Source organism: Sapajus apella, unplaced genomic scaffold (genome assembly GCF_009761245.1).
Source record: "Sapajus apella isolate SASKATOON/1434 unplaced genomic scaffold, GSC_monkey_1.0 scaffold6, whole genome shotgun sequence".
In the NCBI taxonomy this organism is placed as follows: domain Eukaryota; kingdom Metazoa; phylum Chordata; class Mammalia; order Primates; family Cebidae; genus Sapajus; species Sapajus apella.
This window is the reverse complement of record NW_022436946.1, coordinates 5428769-5452305: the sequence shown is the minus strand read 5'-3', so window position 1 is coordinate 5452305 and position 23537 is coordinate 5428769. Positions and strand designations below refer to the sequence as shown.

The following is a 23537-nucleotide window of genomic DNA, read 5'->3' as shown; positions in this document are numbered from 1 at the left end:
ATATAACCAACTATTTTCTCTTTGCCTCTTCTTTTTTCTCTTTACCTCTTCTTTTTTTATCCTAAAAAATGAAAAAATAAGAAAAAATTGGATTAGAATTCTAGTCTAATTTTTTTAATGCTAAAAGATTAAATACAGAAACAAAGGAAGAATTTTATAAAAACTGATTTCTATGAGCAGACCTTAAATTAATGTGGGCTCTAATTTTCCTTATCCATATGTTTAGATTTGGAAGAGTCATCTCCACATTCAATAAATGTACAGATAGATGTAGTTCGATAATCTGCTTTGTCTCTTTGTTTTCAGTTAGTGAATGAATGACTCAAAATAGGTTAAATAAAAAAAAGATTTTGTCATTTTCATCTCAACTCCTCCTCCAGGACTCTGCAGGCCTTCCCTTGGGCAGTGTGTGCCTGGCCCATGCCTTCCTCCTGTCTGTTTCACTGTAAGCAAACACCACTCACGTGTAAGCCACACACCCCCACCCTGCAGTCCACCATTCCTTAGAGCCCCTGGGCTTGACTGAATTCTTGCTGTCGCTCAAGCATTTCTCTCCACCTGGAATTCTTTCCTCACTTCATATGAATCTCTTGTATTTTATCTGTTTTTCAAGGCCCATTTCAAATCACAGCTCTCCAGGGAGCCTTTTCCAGTAGTTCTTCCTCTCCGGGAAGTAGCAGCTCTCGTGGAAACTGCATATTCTTCATGGAGGGCATGTTTATTCCTTCTTTTAGTAAAGCCATCAGTATGTCTTTGAGAGCAGGGGCTCTGCCTTCCCCTCCTGTGCACACCCTCCTGGCTCCAGCCCCAGCCATGCCCACCATAGATGTTGTATACATGAAGAGAAAGGATGGGAACAAATTTGTGAAGACTGATGGATGTGGGGTCTGTCCTGGGAAGCCCTAGTATTTCTTCTTAGCTACAGGCCACCTCTGTGTCAGAGCATCATCAGAAGCAAACCAGGTTAGGGCCAGACTGTGACAATCTTATAGATCAGGCTTGATTCAGTAGGCAATAGAAAGCTGTTATTTTTCTACAAAACCTGTTTTTTAAAACAGCATCTTCAGTAAACTTTGTATGTAATGATGTACGTGATAAAAAGCTATTTGAGAACAATTAGTTTGGCTGTGACACGAAGAGTGGAGAAACAGTGCTCAGGCTGTTTGCAGGAGTTAAGATGCGGAGAACACTGTAAGAGTTAAGAAGTGCCGCCATTTGGAGTAAGTTCGGAGATTTATGCCTTGCTATATTTAAAAGCAAAAAGAGCCTAGCAAAGAAAAAGCCGGAAACAGGAAGTAGGAAAAATTAATATTCCAAAGAGCAAAACATGGGATAAGATTGAGAAGCAACAGAGTTCAGATTCAAAAGTATGGAAGTGTGGTAAAATGTAAGAATGGCAATGCGTTTCTTTCTTTAAAAGTTGAAATTAGCTAAAAAGGATAGATTCTTAAATTGAAGGATCAAACTAAATTTTTGAGACTAGAAATGCTTTTGTTCGCTGTTATTATGTTATGTAATGACTGTACACATTCCTTCTTCTCCCCTGGTTAGTGGATCTCTTAGAGCTGAGTACGACAAATGAGATTTTCAAACAGCACAAGCTGAACCAAAATGACCAGCTCCTCAGTGTTCCAGATGTCATCAATTGTCTGACAACAACTTACGATGGACTCGAGCAAATGCATAAGGACCTGGTCAACGTTCCACTCTGTGTGGACATGTGTCTCAACTGGTTGCTCAATGTTTATGACACGTAAGTTTGTATTTTTTCCCATTAAAATATAATCAATGAATGAAATATGTTAATTGAAAATGTCTAATTTTTTAAAGTGAATTTATTAATAAGTGCTTTCAATTTACTTTCCTAGCAGAAATATTTATGTTCATTGTTGAAAAATGAATGATTTTATAAAACATTGCGCTCTTAACAATCAATAGAACAAAAAGGAATGAACATTTTTTGTTTTAAAATTTGGCTTCAATTTACAAAGACTGTTAGTATTCTTTGCCAAGAAGCTAGGAAAACAATATAGCTAAGTCCTACCTCCTTCTTATTTAATAATATCTCATAGTATTTCCTTATTTTTTCAAAATAAAAAATCTTATATTCATTGTTGTTACTTACAATAATTTATTAGCTCAGAATAATCTACTCTACAATCTTTGTAATGAAGAGTGATTTGAATGGCCGTGAATGAGATAGTCTTTTAATATTTGCTTTATTTGCATAGGGATTACATCTTTTTTTTTTTTTTTTTGATACAAAATCTCGCTCTGTTGCCCAGGCTGGAGTGCAGCGGCCTAATGTCAGCTCACTGCAACCTCCATCTCCCAGGTTCAAGCGATTCTCCTGCCTTAGCCTCTTGAGTAGCTGGGATTAGATATGACTGCCACCACACCCAGCTAATTTTTGTATTTTTAGTAGAAGACGGGGTTTCACCATGTTGGTAAGGCTGGTCTGGAACTCCTGACCTCGTGATCTGCCTGCTTTGGCATCCCAAAGTGCTGGGATTACAGGCATGAGCCACCATGCCCAGCCATATATATATATATGGTATTTTAAATAATTTATGCTACAGGACACTTTAACATCTGTCATTTAATTAGGTACTCACTGTTACATAAAGCACATTCTCAACTCCTGGCATAACTCATTTGCCATTAATTTGGCCCTTTTGAATACGACAGTGCATTTGTGAAATAGTCAATTCCAGAAAGACCTGCTGTGGGCTGACATTTCAGAAACATTAGGAATTACTTATTGTTCTGGTAGGGGGTTAAAGTGTGCAAATATGAAATAAGAAAACTAGAACTGGGCCGGTGCAGTGGCTCACGCCTGTAATCCCAGCACTTTGGGAGGTTGAGGCAGATGGATCATCTGAGGTCAGGAGTTCGAGACTAGCCTGACCAACATGGTGAAACCCTGTCTCTACTAAAAATATAAACATTAGCCTGATGGGTGGCAGCCGCCTGTAATCCCATCTACTTGGGAGACTGAGGCAGGAGAATCACTTGAACCCAGTAGGCGGAGGTTGCAGTGAGCTGAGATCATGCCACTGCACTCCAATCTGGACGACAGAGCAAGACTTTGTCTCAAAAAAAAAAAAAGAAAAGAACACTAGAACTGTTGTTTTCCTCTCATGCTCAAAAAGTTATTATCTGTTAATTAGCTACATGAAAATTTGTAGTTATCAACTTCTTGATTTAGAGATAAAGAAGATAGATCATCATAAATATACACATTTAGGAGCTGATTGATTCTGTATAAGAAGTAAATAATGATGATAGCTTTAGCAATGAATCAACTAAAAATTTGGGATTTTTTTCTATTTCTTTTAGTTTACGTGTAATAACTGTACATATTTATGAGGTACACAGTGATATTTCAATACATGCATACAGTTTGTAAAGATCAAATCAGGAAAGTTAAAATATCCGTCACCTCAAATATATATTACTTCTTTATGTTGAGAACATTCGGAATCCTCTCATTCATCTTTGAACCTATGAGATAAATTATTGTTTACGGTATTCACCCTACAGTGCCATAGAATGCTAGAAGGTATTCCCCTACCTATATGTAATTTTGTATCAATTAATGAAACTTTCCCTATCCTCCTCTCCCTATTTTTTAATTAGAGAAGTATTTTATCATTCGATGTTCACAAATATCATAACAAAGTCTTTCTAAATAATCAAATAGCCATTGTGTGCTTGAAGGCTCTTAAGAAACTCACTGAAGCATGAGTCTCAGTTACCATAATGAATATGGGATTTACAATATCCCTGTCTAATATTTTTTAATACATTTCATTTTAATGCAAATTTTAAGTTCTCCTAGGGTAAAGATTACCATTAGCCTTAATCCACCGTTAAGTTACTCTTCAATAATTAAAATCCTGAAAAGATACTTTTTCATAGTAAATTCACCAAAATAGTTGGCCAAAAGTGTTTTAACTACAAAACCTATAACTTAATTTTACTTCCCAGGAAAATTGCTAAATTCATAGAATACTTAGGAAGTCCGTTCAATCCTATGGAATACGGTAGAGGCATACATCTTGAACCACATTTTAAGGAAGAACTGGAGAAGAGGTTCAGTTGCCTTCCATTGTCTGTGGCTCTGACATACTGTTTTGGTGTTCTGGGGCTGCCATAACAAAGAATGATAGACTGGATGCTTCAACAAGAGAAGTTTATTTCCTGACAGTTCTAGACACTAAGAGTCTGAGATCACAGTGCCAACCACGTTGAGTCTTTACTGAAGCCACTCTGTGTGGTCTGCAGATGGTCCTCTCCCTGTGTCTTCACATGATTTTTCCTCTGCTGCATGCTCATCTCCTCTTCCGCTAAGGACACTAGTCCCATTGGATTAAGATCCATTCTAATGACTCATTTTAATAAGTTACATCTTTAAAGCCCCTATCTCCAAATACAGTCACATTGGGAGGTACTGAGAGCTACGACCTTAGCATATACATTTTAGGGGCCACAGTTCGGTGTATAATTCGCGGTTTTCACCAGACAGTCCAAAGAGAATAGTGCCACTTGGTTGGGAGGATGCAGTATGTGAAATGGTGTGATTCATATTCCAGGGAGTTAAATGTTGGCATAGTTCCACTTCCCACCATCAAATGGGAATATGTGGGAAATGCTACACTCAGCCACTGTGTCTCATTTAGAAAAGACAGTATCTCAAAATTTCTCATTTTTCATTTTAAAGGAAAAAAGCCTTTCAAGACTGATCTCCCTTCTACGCAAAAGAAAGATAGCAAAGACCATGCTGGATCAGAATGGCCTCCATTCAGTGTAGCTTTCTACCTTGGAGAGGAGTACTGGGGATTAACCTATGGAAAAAAACAGTTACTCTTATGACAATCGTGTCAGACATCCAGAGCTGGTTGGCCAGGTTTCTCTAACAACCATGATTGATTTATTTATCTAAATGATAGCTGTTAACTCTTTTTTAAGCAATAGTTCTCTTTGAGAATCAGGTAGAAATTACTATCTACCCTCCAGTTAGGACATTACAGACTCATACATCTGTGAATCTGTGGAGTGGTACCTTGTTCTAACACTTCTAGTCATTGAACTACCCTGACATTCACTCACTTATCATAAATTCCTGACTACCTTCCTTCCTGTTGTGTGCTACAGCCAGAACTGGTGTTTTCACCAGCTCTTGATGATGAGTGATGCACACACAGTAGATCACAGAATTCTCAAAGTAGAAGGATTTGGGGATCTTTAATTCTGCCCTCTTCCCTTTACTAATTGAAAACCTCACCCAGTGAGATGGGAGAATTTATCTACCTATTGCATATTAGTCATAATTAAAGAAGTAATATTCAGAGTCTTTTCATAATCATTTGATTATTCTTAAAATATTGCCATATCTATGAAAATTAGTACTTTATTATAAGCAAACTGGTTTTTTTTTTCCAATTTTAACATGTACCCAACTCCTCCTGATATTTTGAACTTTGTAAACATAATTTATTTTCATCTGTCATGGATGACAAGAATTCAGATTTTTGGTTCTGGTTGCTGTGTGAGTTAGCAGCTACTTAAACGTTGGCATCTTAATTTCTCATCTGAAAAATTGAGATAAAAATATCCACTCTGCTTACCACACAAAAGGTGATTATGAAGGGTTAATGAACTAATATATGTAAAATGTACTTTATAAAGTTAAAATTGATTGTATTTATGAATTCACAGCCTCACTCAGTCATCTTCCCAAGTTAAAAAGTCTGAATTTCACAATCTTCCTTCTGGATTCAATGGAAATCAAAAGCATTTAAATCATGCTTTAAAGTGTGGAGTACTTGGTTTAAATATATTTTTTCCTACCAAAAATGTTAACCTCATTTGCTGCAGTGTCATTTTTTCCACTGTTCCAAAGATGGATAATTTTAGAAAGTAAATATCTTTACAGTTAAACTAATTTCAAGAGTTGCCTATGAAAACAGTTTGGAATGAGTTATCCTTGATGCAAGTCCTGTCCCACCTGAATGCATCTTATCTCTGATGCTCACACCCCTGCCTCTGTGCCCTTGCTCAGGCTTTCTCTGTGGTACTCTACTTTCTCCTACTTGTGACAGTCATGCCATGACATGCCTTCTGTGTCTGATTTTAGATTTATTTTCTCTGTCACATGTCGCCAGGCTAATGACTACCTAGACTAAATCACTAATCACTGATGACCAGGCAGCCACAATGATCTTGTACTTGATTTTTTGATTTCTATACATAAAGGATTGTTTCACATGTTTTCTAGTTGTGTCCTTATCTTACATTCCTCAGCTGCTGTGTGAGTTCATCAGGGGTAGGAGTCATGTCTTCTGCTTTTCTCTTGGTCCCAGCAGTACACAGAGCAATGCTGGGACCCTAGTAAGCCTTCATAACTGTTGATGATGTGATGAGTGGATGATTGACAACATCAATTGTCTTCCTGATGGTGTTCCTTTCTTGTGTTGTGACAGTAGAGTGGGGGGTCATGCTTTAATGCATATTATTTTGACCATTTTTCCCTGTAGGGATCACTTTATCCTTAGCCACATTCATGTACTTGTCTCAACCCATTCACAAAGCCTTCTGTTACCCTCTGTGAATCTGTTGTCTGACTCTGCCTAGAGAGTAATAATTTCCTGCTTTTGAAAGGAAGCAAACATTGTCTGTTTCATGTGACTCCTAAAAAATATAAAGTAGAAACATAATTTGTAGCATGGCTCACTGTAGGGCTAATTTGAAACTAGTGTTTCTGTATTTGTGAGAAACTGGAAATGAGTATATTAATTTAGAAATTCTACTTAGAAGGGCTATGTTTCTTTTAATATTAAGTATTAATTATTTCATAGGTTAACTCTGAATGTCATATACATTCATACTAAGGGTTCAGTAAGTTTGTTAGATATGATTTAATATAAATTATAAACTCTAGGCTATTGAGGGAGTACTTTGAGAATACATTGCACCAATCCCTAAGCATGTTTGTCTTTTTTATTTATTTCATACTTTATATTTCTAAATATGTATACAGAAACTTCCTTGAATACACATAATTTGAGAATAGAATAATATCAATTAGTGTTAGTAAGAATAGCAATAAAATCAAGAATTAAATATAGTTTGGCAAGAAGACTGCTTAAAATTAAAGTTGCATGATATAAATATTTATGTTTTTAAAAGAGTACAAATTGTTAACTTTTTTACATTTATATATTTATATAAACATTTGATTTTAGGTTTTAAGTGTGCTATACTTGCGTATTAAAAATATGTAAGAAAATTGACAATAAAAGCCTGAACTGAACACGGATTCTAAATCTGCAGTAATAAAGATAGCAATAAAGGCTTTTTTTCTGGACTGTATGTTATTCCATAGCAAGGATCCTATCTTATTAATTTTTGTAATTATCTTCCAATCTCTAGGACTGGAACTACTGTGACTAATATTTGGTAGATTACTCAAAATTCTTTGATAAGCAATGAAATTAAGAAAACTCTGTGCTTTTAAAGATAAAATAAAGTTTCTCATCTAGTCGACTGATAAGTGAAATAGAAATGACCTGTCATTAGCATTGCGTAAAACTGTGTTCCAGTGTTAATTAATTAATACATTCTAGTTTTAATTATAATTTGATACTTCCCCAAATAGAGATTTCACATCTGTCTAAGATCACTGATGATTAAAATTGTAATAATAATTTACAAAAACTGCATTGACAGAAAATTAACTATATACTAAGGACTTATAACTTGTTGAATACTTAAATACCAATATTTATACTTAATACTTAATTATGCTTATTCAACAGGTTAAAAGCCCTTAGTATATGGTCAACTTTCTAGTCTGTTTTCTTGTTTTTAGCTATGTCACTAGACTTTTCTTGCTGTATGAACTCACGTGTATACTGTGTGTACATCTAACTATTTTGAATCTTGCATCTATAATTATTAAGATAGGTTTAATTCATAGTATTTTGAAAGGTAAAATCTTTTCAGCTTTATAATGATTAATTTCATTTTGCTTTAATTTGTCCTTCTTAGTTCATGTGTCATGTGCAAAGTGACTTCAGACTGTGTAGCATTCTAGACTTGGTCAAACACAATGTTAACTGTGTGTCTTGAAATTACAGTATAGGTTTAATATTAATTGTTAAAAGTTAATAGAAATGTTGCATCTTTAAGATACAATTATTTTTAATGCTTTACCCTCAAGAAAAAAGTTATTTAGAAACAATTAACATGCCCTATACAGTTTTAAATGCATCTAACACATTAAGATTCTTATAATTTTAGGGGTCGAACTGGAAAAATTAGAGTGCAGAGTCTGAAGATTGGATTGACGTCTCTCTCCAAAGGTCTCTTGGAAGAAAAATACAGATGTATGTAAAACCTTTCATATACCAACAGTGTTTTAGTGATAATAATGATTATAGCAATTTATTGGGGACTTAGATTATATAATTTGCTAGTAATAATAGTTTGCGTTCTTTTTTTAACCCTTACTGTGCCTATACTAAATTAGACAAAAGGGTGGCAGTGCAAAGACATGGGGCTTTGTGTGAAATGAAAAGCTGGTTATAGGACTACGAGGTGAGGTGCCTGGATGAAGTGAGACCCAACTACAAATTATATTTTATTTAATTCTTAGAATAATTCCTCCATGATGTGGGCATTGGGATTTCCATTTTCTGGCTGAGAAAATTAACACTGAGATAGGTTAAGAATCTGTCTAAGACTACAGAGCCAGTAAGTGATGGGGCTAGAATTAGATACTAGGTTTATCGGACTCCAAATCCCAAACTTTTTATTTCTTTATACTTCCAATGCTTAAAAAAAAAAGATGAACCAGAACCTTTATGGACATAGATGGTAATCCTAAATAAATATATTTTACAGTTGTGACAAAATAAAAGTGATTTTTAAAAATTTTATTGTATTTGGATTTATCAAATAAATCAACAGTGTTCCTTTACCTGCCAGTTAATGAAAGGTATCTGGGCTTTAGAAAAGGCTTGTGCGTGGGAGCCAAGGAGACCTGTCTTCAAATCTCTACCACTTAGTAGCTGAGTGTCTTCGGGCAGGTTATGTGATCCCATTGAATATTGCCAACTAAGAGGTAATAGTATCCCCATTTTACAGTTCAAGAAGCTGAAATTTAGCAAATTTTCTTCAACTGAAAAATGAAGCTAATAATTCCTGCTTGGAAAATAATTAGAAGTAACGTTTAAGGTACCTAGAAATAGCAGTTGTTGAATAAATGGTAGCAAGTGCTTCTGAGTCCCCAAAGCCTTAACTACTATCACATATCTTTTGATTTAATTTTGTCCTTAAAATGTGAATTTGATCCCACCATGTATATCCCCAGATGATTCTTTATAGAGAAATCCATACCTCTGTGGGAAAGGATTAGGGATCTTCTGTGAATGGAAAGATACTAAAAAACAATAGGATATTTTATTATAGGCCCTGTAAACTAAGTTCAGTTTGTGTCTTATGTGAACATGCATACATTTTAAAAGCTTTTATTTTCTGGGATTGCTGTGAGGTTATTTGATTTTGAATCTCAGGTCTAGATCATGATGACTTGTTTTTTCTATATAATTTGACAAGAATGTCAGTGAAAAGAGATGTGGGCTTGTATGAAATGAAAAGCTGATTGTGGGATTAGAAGGTGGGGTGCCATGACGGAGTGAGAGCCTAGTTAGCCATGCAGAAAAAAAGCTTTGTACAGGGCTTTTGCTTTGTGGCACTTTATCCAGAATTTGAGTAGTTTTCAGATTATGATCATGAAAAGATAATTTCCAAAGCTGAAAAAGCTACCATTTTATAATTATCAGGAAAGGAAAATATTAATGAAAATATCCAAGTTCCAAAATTAGAAATGGATTTTTTTCTCATTTTTGATTGGGGGTTTCTTGCACTCCTGAAACAATCAGGGTTCTCTAAAAGTAACAGTTATATCACAGTGTGGAGCTTACTCTGAAATGTATGCAAATTCAACCTCAAAGCTTACATTGTCTGTAATTCATCATTAACTTTCAGATTTTGGCAGGGGAAGCAAAACTTCTGCAGTAAAATTTCTGATTATTTAATTTAATCCATGAAGTATGCCATTTTAGGACTAATTAAATATGAAATCTCTTGGCTCATAATCTTTAATCCAAATCTTACCGGAATATTTAGACTTTGGAATGTCCTGGGGTTTTGTTTTGCTTTTTACTTTGAGGACCTTCACCACTGTGATTCACTGATTCAAGTTTTTGTTTTCCCTATGATGTCAGAACACTTTCTCATTATTATTTCCTTTATTAGAATTAATATTCAAGACAGTTTGCTCTTCAAACACAATGGCAGGGCCACCATTCGAGATCATTTTTATCTGCCTGAACATTGATTTTATTAATACAAATGGCCAGTGTCAGTGTCTCCACCCCATAGCAACTTCTTCTCTTGGTGCTTTCCTAAAAATATTCCTTGTTTAGGTTCTAACAGTGCCCTGGCCTTTACACTTACAGCTGGTTAGCTTCCTTGCCTCATCAAAAACGTATTTACAGACCAGGCACAGTGGCTCATGCCTGTAGTCCTAGCTATTTGGGAGGCTAAGGTGGGAGGATCACTTGAGCTCCAGGAGTCAGAAGCTGCAGTGAGCCATGGTCTCACCACTGCACTCCAGCCTGGATGACAAAGCGAGACCAAAACTAAAAAACGAAAACCACGCTCGCGCACGCGCGCGCGCGCACACACACACACACACACACACACACACACATTTTCAAACCATCCTTTTAAAATATCATTAGCATCTCTTCTGTGCTGATTTATAAGAATTTGAGTTTTTATAAGAATTTGAGTTTTTATAACATACCCCCTTACTCTGACACTGCTTTTTGTATCTGACTATAATACTGAGAATGTGAACTTTTGTAGAAAACTTTTATAAGGTTTTACAGAAATATGTCAAAATGTCTAAGGACACTTTTCTCCTTATGTTTTTTAGGTAGTTTTACCTTAATAGTGGCATAGTAGTGTAGTCATATGCCTCAGAAGAGGAAAGTCAGGCACAGTTGATCTTGCTGAAAAGGTGCACTTTTCCATGAAGATTATTATACATATGCATCAACTTTGTATTTACTTAATATACCTCTTCCCAGGGACTGGTTTAAAATTAACATCATAATAAGACTCCTGGATATTTTATGTCTATTATAGTCTTATTTTTTTAATGGAAAGAAACAAGTAAAGCTCTAACCAAATCTAAGTAAAGAAAATGATAATAGAAATTATATTTATCTTCATTCAATTTACTTTCCCTATGTATGCTTCTAATTAAAGCCATACTTCATTATAATTACTGTGTCAGTATCACTGAGCTTGATTCAGTTTGAAATTTCACCATTGACAGTATTAGATCTAGCATTATTTTACTTAAAAAAAAAGAGAGAATGATACTTTTTGATCTGAAACTCATTTATCAGGTACTGTTTGAAAATTATTTTTAGAATCCAAGAAATATTTACTCCCCTTTCTTCTATTCTTGGAAAATTTCACATGAAGAGCATTAGATTTTCTGTGCTTTTGAATTTTTGAAACTTGAAAATTTCTTTCCAAAAAGTATTAATTTCTATAATAAAGTGGATTGTTTATATTTGAAATTTTTTCCTATTCCAAAAGTAATTTATCTTAGAATATTAGCTTTATTGTTGAAAATAATATAGTAATTTTAATCTTCAAAGTATTGCCTATGGTGAATAAAGGTAAACCAATACTGGACAAAATAGAAGAGTTTTAATTTTATTGAATCAAGAAAATTATAAAGCAGATCAGTTTTTAAACGAATGGGAAAACCTAAAAACTATAAAAATATGCACAAATTTTTAAATTTTATTAAATGTGTTTTATTACATGAAGTAAAACAAAAATAACGTTTATGGGTAATAAGGAATGGGAGACTGGCCCAAAAAAGAAAAATCACACCTTCTTGTACTTTTTAGTACATAGAAAATAGATGTGAGTATAAAAGTCTTTAAAATAAGTTACTACATATAGATTTAGTAGAGTATTGAATTTAGGTGTGAACACAAAGTTGGTAAATCTGGTAAAATTTAAAAGTTTATTATTTAAGGCACATTTATTCCTTTGTTTTTTATTTTTTATTTTTTGAGTTGGGGTTCCTGCTGTGTTGCCCAAGCTGTTCTCGAACTCCTGGCTCAAGTGACCCTCCTGCCTCAACCTCTCTGGTAGATGGGATTACAGGCATTCACCACAGCACCCAGCCGTGTCTATTCTTTTAACGAGTCATGAAGGAAGCTTTGTTTTGTCTCATTCTTTCTTAATAAGAAGGGAAGGTCTTATGAAGATCATAAAATTAATTCATATGCATTCATTGCATTATTTTAAAAAGGAAAATTGTGTTTATTGATTTATATAAGCATAATTTATGTTTATACATATATATAACCCATTTTTGCAGGAACGGGCTAACTACATGTTTCTTAAAATAATCTAATATCATATGCAATGCAGAATATTAAGATCAGAATTTTAAGGTCATTAGAATTCAAAAGACAGCTAATCAGATTCATGTCCTTCTGAAGTTTTTTTAATCTTCATGGTTCAGTCCACATTACGAAAGATATATTTTAAGTAAAAGAACACTGTAGGCAGATGAAAGTTAACCTCTTGCGCCTCTTTGCAGCTCTCTTTAAGGAAGTGGCAGGGCCGACAGAAATGTGTGACCAGAGGCAGCTGGGCCTGTTACTTCATGATGCTATCCAGATCCCCCGGCAGCTGGGTGAAGTAGCAGCTTTTGGAGGCAGTAATATTGAGCCGAGTGTTCGAAGCTGCTTCCAACAGGTGAGCACGAAGGATCACCGGCATGCAGGATGTGTTGGGGAAGGGTTTTGAGGATGTTCTATGAAGTTGAGTAGGGAACTCGGGCTGAAACCAAATGCTGGAAGACTTTAGGTACCATCCAACAAGTGTGTATTTTATTTCTCACGGCACATTTGCTCCAAAAAATAGCAGCCCTTGCAAAGAGACGTGCTGTTTTTCTTTGATAAAATCTACAATCTGTAACCTGTGCCATTAGATTGCTCTTTGTCCTGCCCTTTTCCTGGCCTCCTCTCTTACCACGCCTCCCTTTGGTCTCTGCTTTCCAGTTGCACTGTTTGATTTCCTTGATTCCTGCCTCAACAGTGCCTTTGGACCTGTGTCCGCTGTTCAGCTGTTCTTCCTTCCCCTCTGCCCACTGACTCCCTTCTCATCCCTAATCCTTACTTGATCTTTAGATTTTTAGCATAACTCTCACATCCTCTGAAAATCTTTCTTTGACCTTTTCAGATAATTCTATATTTTTAAAATTATAGTCACCTTAATATCCCCTACCTCTTCCTTCTAATATTCAGTACAATTATAATTACATACTCAATTATATAATTCATGGATTAGTGTTTGTTTCTTCTGTGGGAACCTAAGCTCCCTGAAGACAAGGACTGTGTCTGTCATTTTACTGTTGTATCCTGTCTTAGTTCGTTTAGACTGCTATAACAAAATACCATCAACTGGGTGGCTTTTAAACAACAGAAATTTATTTTCTACAGTTCTGGAGGCTGTCCATAATCAAGGTGCTAGCAGATTCAGTATCTGCTGAGGACCCATCTTCTGGTTCAGTGCAACCTTTCTTGCTGTGTCCTCATATGACAGAAGAAGTGAATGATCTCTCTTGGGCCTCTGTTGTAAGGGCACTAACCTCATTGAAGGGGGCTGCACCCTCATGACCTAATCATTTTCTAAAAGCCCTATCTCCTTGTACGGTCTCCTAAGTGGTTAGGTTTTAACATATGAATTTTGGGGGGACAGAAACATTCAGATTATTACATTTCCTGTGCCTCGAACATCATACTTATTTTAATAAATATTTGCTAAATAACTTAATTAAAATGTCCTAAGTTCTTTTTAAGGCAAGATTTTAAAAATATATATACATTAAAGATGTTATGAAAGTGCCAGTTTTTTGCTTCGAGACTGTGCATACAAAAGAATGATGTACAAAGTTTTATACTGATCTAAGTTACTAATTTTAAACCGAGAAAGCACTTTAGTTTCTTTTTAATGTTTACTGCATATAAAGACATTTTAGAAATGTTACTACTGATGTTATACATATGCATAAAGTACAAGTCTGTAGATATTTTGGCAAAGCGTAGCCAGTGATTTATCATTGCTGGGGAAAAAAAGGCTCACACCGTATCTTTGAGGAGAATTGATGTCATGGGTTATTACATTTTATAATGGCCACTTTTCTTATTTTAGAAATACAAAAAATATCAAATGGAAATTTGAAATATGATTTATAGTCATACATGTAGGTTCACAGAATGACCTCAACAGCAACATGAGAATGAAATTGGTAGAAATTTAGCTTTGCACATATGAAAATTACTTCGTTTTGGGACTTGAAGAGGATTGGGGAGTTTTATATAATTTATCCTGATAAATTTGAAGATCCTGCAAAGTACATCTGTAGCAATATGATTCCCATCTGATAATATAATGGGACTGGAGCAGGACTCTCAAAAATGACAGGTTTTATTGAGTATTTATCATGGCCTTCAAGTTTGTAAAATTATCGGTGAGTCTTTCACAAGTTTTTACTGTCTTAGATGAATTATAGAATTATTTGTGTAAAAAGATGACTTTGAATTGGGTGGATTTGGTTTTTGCTTTTGTTTCTTTTAAAACCTGAGTATATTGAAGTCTTGATAATTTTTTACTTCTTCCTGTGTGAGGATTTCTGCTTTGTCTACTCTAAGTTCTAGAATTTTCTTGCCTTGAAGAACTTTAAAGCATTTGTGACTTAACTGACATGGAAAGAGTTATACAGTTTTCCTCTTCAGCACAAATTTTCAGACGATTATGCAGCAACGACACTTGCTACAGTTTAAAGGAAGACATTTCTTCACTTTTAATATATTTCTTTTTTCACCAGAATAACAACAAACCAGAAATAAGTGTGAAAGAGTTTATAGATTGGATGCGTTTGGAACCACAGTCCATGGTTTGGCTGCCAGTTTTACATCGAGTGGCAGCAGCGGAGACTGCAAAGCATCAGGCCAAATGCAACATCTGTAAAGAATGTCCAATTGTTGGGTTCAGGTAAGGTGTGCCAGCCCTCGAGGTGGCTATTTTCTGTTCCCTTTGTGTAATCTCAGTGGTGTGCCCATCCTCCGTTCCCATTCATTCCCATTTGGAGGTTTGCCTTCTAAATAAATGGCAACTTAGCATGTCTCATCTATCTAAAAGTAGCATTTCTTCTTCTAACTACTACATGAAGCATATTTTATTACTGTTGCTATTATGATTGTCATTTACTTTGGTCAGAACCAGAGATTTTTATGAATGTCTGTTTTCTTAGGTCAGGAAATGATCTATGCTTGAAAATTGTATGGCTGATCATAAATGTATAACCTTGATGGAATTTGGTGAATATTCTGAGGTCTTTGGGGTCAGACTTAGTAAGCAGGAAACAATGTTTAATTACCAGTTGAGAAGTAATCAAATTACTTTGTGTTACTTCTGCCAAGTTTGATGTGAAGTACATTAACCCTCCTTCTTCCTGTGAGGAGCACTGCTAAATGCAATACTTTAATCAGTGTATCAGACACTTCAGTTTGTGACCCCAAAGCAGACTGTGCAGTCTGTGGTTTGTCCTAAGATGGAGACTTTTGGACATCCTGGTCTGTTCCTCTTACCATAGGTATGCATTTGACTTTTTGCATATTTATATTTCTCTTCTGGGGGGAGTCTAGAAAATAGCCCCAGTTTAATTTGGAAATCTATTATGAAACAACATAAGCATACTCAGTAGGGGAATTCAAGATTTTGTGTATATCTTGTGGCACAATCTCAGCTCACTGCAACCTCCATCTCCTGGGTTCAAGCAATTCTCCTGCCTCAGCCTCCCAAGTAGCTGGGACTATAGGCATGCACCACCACACCCAGATAATTTTTGTATTTTTACTAGAGATGGGGTTTCACCATGTTGGCCACATTGGTCTCAAACCCTTGACCTTGTGATCTGCCCTCCTTGGCCTCCCAAGGTGCTGGGATTACAGTCATGAGCCACTGTACCCGGCCTTATGTGTATCTTTTATTCATACCTGAAGAGGAAGTAGCCAAGATGGTGATTCTTGGGAGAGTCAAATCAGGAGGGCTGGGATTGGTCGTTGTTGTATATAATATCAATATTAATACCTTGAATTAAACAGAATTGCTTTCATTTGACTGACTTTATCAGCATAATAGTTTGTATGAAGCATATCATTGCATTTTCTGTGGATGGCTAACATAAGAAATGGAAATTCAAACGTTCTCTTCTCTCACGCATTATGGTGTAGTTTGGGACGCTAAAATATTGTGAGTTCAGAGTGCCTTGCTGCTATGCATTCTAAGAGGATGAAAAGACAGGTAGCTAGTGTAAAGTAGAGTGAGCATTAGCCTGGCACACAACCAAGGTAGTAGATGCCCCAGTGGAAGTCAAAGGGCAAATGTTGGAAGAAGAAAAATGGTAAAGTCAAAGTTTAAATGCAGCAGGTTCTTGGAATGGCTGTATTTGGAGTACCTGGTAGACACAGATGTACAGGAGAGGAAATAGCTGGAATGTGGCAAGGCCAGGCTACAACTGGGAAGATAATTCAAATGAGAGACGTAGTCATCAGAGCTAATAATCACTGCTATTTATTGTTTATGCTAGACAATGTGGTAAGAGGTGTTGCATTTGTTATTGTAGTCACTTTTCATAACAACTCTGTAAGATTGGGAGTATTACCTCTACTTTACACATAAAGGAACCAAGACTCCAATGTTAGTCAACTTGCCCAGGCAGCCAATTTTACAAAGGCAAAGTTGGGATTCAAATCCAGATCTCTTTGGTTCTCGAGTTTGTGTTCTTAATCAAGATGGTTTTAAAAAGCAGATTCGATTTTTAGGAGAGGAGAGATTTAATATTGAGTTAATTAAATGATTTTGAAAAGAGCAATTGATTTAGGGCACTAATTATTAGACCAAAAATATTGCTCTGGATATAAACTGTAATGTGAAGCCATGGGAAATATCCAGATTAATTTACTTGGGAAGAGACTGCCATATATATACATGGCAGTGGAGGATAGGACAAACTTGAATGACCTTTAACGTTTTATTTCTTAAATACAAAATGATCTGAAGCAACTATGCAGAATATTAATATTTAACTGAGTTGTGGGTACATGGATGTTTATTGTATTCTCCCTACTTTTGAATAAACTTGAAATATTTAATAAGAAAAATATGAAAGAGCATTATAAAGGGTGAACAACCTGAAGTGTTCAATTTTGAGGGTTTAAGTTTCTGCTAGTAGTTATCAAACTGACCTGCAGATGTCTCTGTGATAGAGATGTGGAGTTGACCAGCAGGTCAGAGATTAAGGTTGTGAGAGGTTATTCAGGAGGCCGTGTATTGAGATACAGTGTATTGAGAGCTACTGCTCTGGAGTCAGGCTACTTGGATTTGAATCCTGGATCTGCTGTTTGGTGCTGCGACTTTGAATAAGATATTTGGCCTTCTTGAACCTGAGTTTCTTCAACTTCAAATTCAATGAGTGTTTCCTCATAGGAATAGTTAATACATGAAAATGTCTAGGGCAGTACCTATCACAAACAAAGTAGGCATTCAGTACATGTTTGTTTCTTGTTACTACCAATAACATCATTAGTGGGATGGTAGCTAAAACCTGTGAGTGTGTTGTTGAACATTTCCATTAAGTGGAAATACCAGAAAATCCTGGGCAATGGTGTTGCTCAGTAAAAGGCAAGATTAGAGAGAGGTGTAATAAGGGCGAGAACAGAATTCTTCAGAGAGGTAAAAAGCATATTGTTGCAGAAGTCAAAGAAAAGGCTTTAACAAGATGGTAGAGATGTTTGTTAAGTGCATCAGAAAGATTCTTTGAATCAGGAGAAGTCATTAGGAATCTTAGAGAGGACTCTATCCATGTCATTATAAGGAGGGAAGGCAAGTCTCAGGCTAGTATCTCAGGATAATACATAGGCCAGTATGTGCAAACAACTTGTTTAAGAAATCTAGCTATAACTTAAAGAAAATATGTCAGGATGTTGAAAATGGTAATGTGGTAAGTGATATATAGTCTTCCTTTTACTTGCATGTATAGTTTTCCAGTTTTCTATTGGTCCCGTTGAAATAGATCTCATTATCTTAGTTATAAAGAGATACAGCTTTCTCTGTGGCTTCAGAGAATGAATGGAAAGGCAAGTGCAGCAATGAAGGTAGAAGAATATGTCTATTACAGAATAATCTTAACTTCATTCAGACTGTCTATCGAGCTTCTACCCTATGTATATATGTATATATGTGTGTGTGTGTATGTATGTGTGTATATATATATATATACACAGACACACACACACACACACACACACACATATATTGTCTGAATGAAGTTAAGATATATAAGTTATATATATAAAACTCATTTTCCCTGAACTTTTATAAATACTGCTGGAGTTTTTCACTAATTACTTCCAAATTAAATGTTAATGAAATCTTAGATTTACACAATGTTTTGGGAATTTTTTTCAGTTAGAATCATACACAGTTGCTTAGTAGTAGTTGCATAAAGATATTAGAACTTTAGTTTTCTTTCATGTAAACGAAGTGAAGGTAGGCAATCCAAGACTGTTCTCTGTGACCACCTGGCCCCTTAGTTCTGTTTTCATGCTCTGTCATTCCTAACATGTGGCTTCCATCTTCAAAGTCACCTCATGCTAACAAAGTGAGTCTTCGTGATGTCAGATCCATTTTCCAGCAGGGAGGAAGAGGGAGCATGCCTCTTCCAAACTCAGTCAGTTCCTTGAAATTCCAATTAGAACCCCCACGCAATAACTTCGGTTTGTATTGCACTGGTCACCACCATCAGCAGGAGAGGCTAAGAAACAGTAATTTTCTTAAGGCTCATTTCTAAAATGTGCTAACAGTGCAAGGGTATGTTACCAATGAAAAGGGGAGAATGGCTATCTGCCAAGGGGGTATTCAGCAGAAAACAAAATTCCGTTTAGAAAGAAGATGTCAATCAAACCTGTCAAGCCATGCTGCTAGGCCAAGAGATGTTGCTAATGTGTGTGATTGTTTCCAACCAGTAGCTTCCTTGGCAAAAGTAAGCTGGCTGTAGTATATGCAGTATATGCAGATTTCCTTAAGATTGATTTGCAAGTGATTTTTCAGGTCATTTTAGAAGCTACTCAGCACTTAGTAGTTTACAGTCATACAGCCTTTAAATTTTGCTTCCATTTTCATTCTGTTTGTTCTATCATTTAATTTTTTTTCTGTAGATGTGGATAAAATTTATGTTCTTAGTTCTACCAGCAATGCTGACAGAACAGATTTGGGAGAAGTTGTTTTCCACTCAGACCCATAGAAACCTATCATCTAAGGTTTTGCTTTTGTAAATAAGATTCTGCAAGTGAAAGTCAATGTGAGTGTCATTCTCATGCCAGAGATTTTAAAACACCATTCCAATTCAAGAATGCATTGTGATCAAGGCTTTATTTAGTTTGCTCTTTGTTACACAGTATTTCTTGATTTCTTTTTTTTCTAGTGACTAATTTAAACCAAATATAAGAGTGCTCGTTGTTAAAAACTATCTTTGTGAGGGAATTTTAAGATTCTTTTCTTATTGATGGTGTAATTGATATTTTAAAATTTGATGTTTCAGCTTAATAGATATAATTATTTTCTTGTCTTTCATTGTCCATTTATATTCAAACATTAAATCTTCTGACATGCATATTTGTCTCCCTGTCATGTATAAACAGATGGAAGCCTGTTTCAGAGGCTTGAACTCCAAAATTTTATTATTACTCTTAATTTTGGTAATTTGGATGAATGAAATTTCTTACCACAAATTTGGACTAAGTAATAGTAATGCAAGCCAATACGTTTTCTTTTCTTTTCTCTAGGTATAGAAGCCTTAAGCATTTTAACTATGATGTCTGCCAGAGTTGTTTCTTTTCGGGTCGAACAGCAAAAGGTCACAAATTACATTACCCAATGGTGGAATATTGTATACCTGTGAGTACTAACCCACTGTTCTGGTTTTAATGCATTGCCATTGAATTAACGAGTGTCTAAAATGTTATTGTTTATTTAGACTTAATCTTTTGTGAAAAAAAGATCACTTTAAAGATTATGTTTTTTGTTTTCTTTTGAATAAACTCATTTATGTTGAATTAATTAGTGCAGAAAAAAATATTAACTTTTTTAAACATCTGTGTTTTGATTTTAAACTTAACTTTTTTGGTAGCAAATTCTTTTAGAGCTGATACTGATCTGCATTGGAAATACTATGTGATGAAAAATCATGTTTCTTTTAGACATATTTATGCTTTCATAGTTAAATACTATATTCACATAAGCAAAAATACAGAAAACAGAGATATTAAAAATATAATTCCTAAATCTAGCTCTGGAGTAAACTACCTTCTAATTTTTCCATGTCTCTGGTTTTAAGATTCCATTTATATTTATATTTATGTGTCTTTGTTCCTGCTAATTTTCATTCAACATTCCATTTTGTCACACAATATAATTTGTATTAGTCACAAAATTTTTAATTGAGTGAATTACTACGGTTTACCTAACCATTCCCTTAAATTTGGTCATTTAGTTTATTTTCAATTTTCTGATGTTATAAATAACACTCTTCCAAATATCTTTGTGAAGATAGCTCATTCCAGATATTATATAAATTAAATTGCAATAGAATAAAGCACTGTAAGCAGGTAATTTGAGTCAATGAATATGGGTATTTTTTATGGTCAGAATACTTGATGTCAAGTTTTTTTTTTTTTTTAAAGAGATTTATCCCACTTTACATTATTATCACACTCGGTTAAAGTTTCAATTTTACTATAGCCCCACCAGCATTGGACATTAGTTCTTGTTGTTCCTTTGATCTAAAGCTATTTTTTCCTGAAGTTATCATCATGTTCTATTAATAGCTATTCTTTTGCTTTCTTCCAAATAATGCCCAAATGTATCCATCAAGCTGTCTATTTTCTTTGGTTTAGGGAATTGAGTTACTTTTTTGGATCATAAATTGACAGAAAGGCTGCAATACTTATAAAATATACACATATAAATCTCACAGTCATAGGTATCTTATCTCAAATAAAAAGTGCCCTGTGTATGGAGAAGAAATCTCTAGAAAATGTTGCTGAATTATAATGGAGGAAGTGCCCATACCACGTAATGTAATAGCTTTAACCAGGAAAAAGAAATCTCCCCAAGAACATTGATGAGACATCATTTATTCCTATTATTATCTTATTTATTCACTCAACAGATTAATATTGAACACTTAGCAGGTGTCAAGCCCTCTCGTCAAAGATAAACAAAACCAGACACTAAAGTGGTAAGGACAGATTTTAATTAATAATATTCTGGTGATGCACATAGACTTCTACTTGTACAGAGGTGACTGGGTGTTTTCAGGAGGGAAGGGACTGGGGGAACCAAAGGGGGACTTGAGCAGAGGCAAGGAAGTGAAAAATGACAAAGCATCGATCACATCAGTTCCGTGAGACCAGCGATGTCTGTAAACTGGCAAATGTCAGAGTTGGGATTCTGACATTCCAGAGGGACTGGGAGGCAGAAAGACAGAGACCTGTCTTGCCCGCTGATTCGATTTCTAAGAAGTGGCTTTCAGGTTTTTGAGAAACGCAGTCCTGAGCTGGAGATACATACACATCTCAAAGGGACAGAGGAAGGATTTACCATTGTAAGCCCTTTGTAGTAAATGCCCTAAGAATGAGCAGAGACCTGCCTGTTTTCAGGTGTTAGCTAGAGCAAACAGTAAATTCTTTTGACAGCCTGGATTTTGTTTTTCTGGCAGATGCTTTACAGGGGCAGCTGCCTTAATGATCCCTTTTTTTTTGGGGTCATCCTAGGGATGTGGCCTTGAACTGTTAGAAATTATGTTCATGTTTGTTGAAGTCTTTTGATGGAGAAGTGGGTGGAACAGGATTGGCAAAATGATTCGTGCTGAAAATCTGCAGTTTTTGTAGGCCAAGGATTCTGTAGAGAACCGAGCTTACAGGACGCCAACACAAATTTGGTCAAGGAGACAATCCTTGTCGGTAATTTCAGCTCTGATAATGTATCAGGGTATACTGAGAAAGACAAGATTGTGGATTTTCCTTCTACTCTCCCTTTAGGAGGAAGAATGTGTGAGAATGAACAAGGAAACAAGTAAATGAGGTTATTATAGATTGCAGTAAGTGCCTTTAAGGAAAAGAATGGAATGGATAACGAGATAGAATGATGAGAAGAGACACTTTAGATAAAGAAATCAGTGAGGTTTGTCTGAGTTGACATTTGAGTTGAGACCAAAGGTTGAGAAAGATTCAGCCCTATAAAGAACTAGTAGAAGCATATTTCAGAAAGAATAAACAGAACACACAATGATCTGAGATGGAAAAAAGGTTAGTGTGACTGGGCTACAGAAGGTGGAACCTGTTCCCCAACAGGTGCATGGAAAGGAGCACTGACTACACAACTGGAGGTGCCCAGTGCCAAAGGAAACTGGGGAGGCCTCTGTTTAAAAATTATTAAGACTTTCAAGGTGGCAACACCAGAGCAGTAAATCCAGTTCAAGACCCTTGTGATTTTAGGGCCCTCTGCAACTACATAGGTCTAATATCCTTGAAGCCCACACTGGGGTTGGGAAAGAGGTAGGTGTGACCAGGGAACAGAAAGAAACCGGGACAAATTTGACAAAAGAGAGAGAATAGCAGGAGATGGAATTAAAAAGAAAGGCAACCATCAGATTGTATAAAACCCTGGGGATCATTGTAAGGAATTTGGATTGGGGAAAAATACAATAGTAATATTTATATGATAATAGCTATTATAGAAATTTAGGAAGCTGATTCTAAAATTCTAATATCAAAATACCAAATATCAAAATGGTCTTAAACATAAAATTCCTAATGGCTTTACAAAATACTCAAACAGTTTGGAACCCATGTATCTTCAAGAATTGTCAGCCAGTGGGAGCATGCTTAAGAATCACTGATACACATATGAATTCCACGCTCCAGCTACCAATTTTAAATGAAACCTGCAAGTTACCCAAAACTGTTCTTGTTGCATAGTCTTTCAAAAGTCACTGTTACCATTTCCAAGATTGCAGCATATCCTGCATTATACAAGGATAGCTTCCTTTTTCAAGACATGCTTTGGGAGGCCCTTTGCTGATTTCTGAGGCTTTGTAGTGATCTTATCAACAACCTACTTATAAATCATCTGTATGACAGGTCACTTTCTGCATTTGACCCTACAACGTTTTATAAAATAACTAAAAATATATGTAAATTGAATCTTTAAAAAGATGCTTGCATTTAATAGCAATAAATGACCTGATTTAACTGCTTTCTGAAATTTCTTCCTTTTCACCCACATTCATTACATCTGCGCTA

At 35.5% G+C, this 23537-nt stretch overlaps 1 protein-coding gene across 14 annotated transcripts in view; it reads left to right on the top strand.

Annotated features, from left to right (window-relative positions):
- The window catches only part of UTRN (utrophin), a 536298-nt gene that overhangs the window by 466104 nt on the left and 46657 nt on the right, over positions 1 to 23537 (top strand). For all 14 annotated transcript variants that reach the window (XM_032274352.1, XM_032274350.1, XM_032274358.1 and 11 more), the window contains 5 exons: positions 1552 to 1753; positions 8305 to 8390; positions 12707 to 12864; positions 14999 to 15165; positions 20019 to 20130. In XM_032274352.1, coding sequence (XP_032130243.1) covers positions 1552 to 1753; positions 8305 to 8390; positions 12707 to 12864; positions 14999 to 15165; positions 20019 to 20130 — 725 coding nt within the window. The remainder of the gene's footprint in view (positions 1 to 1551; positions 1754 to 8304; positions 8391 to 12706; positions 12865 to 14998; positions 15166 to 20018; positions 20131 to 23537) is intronic.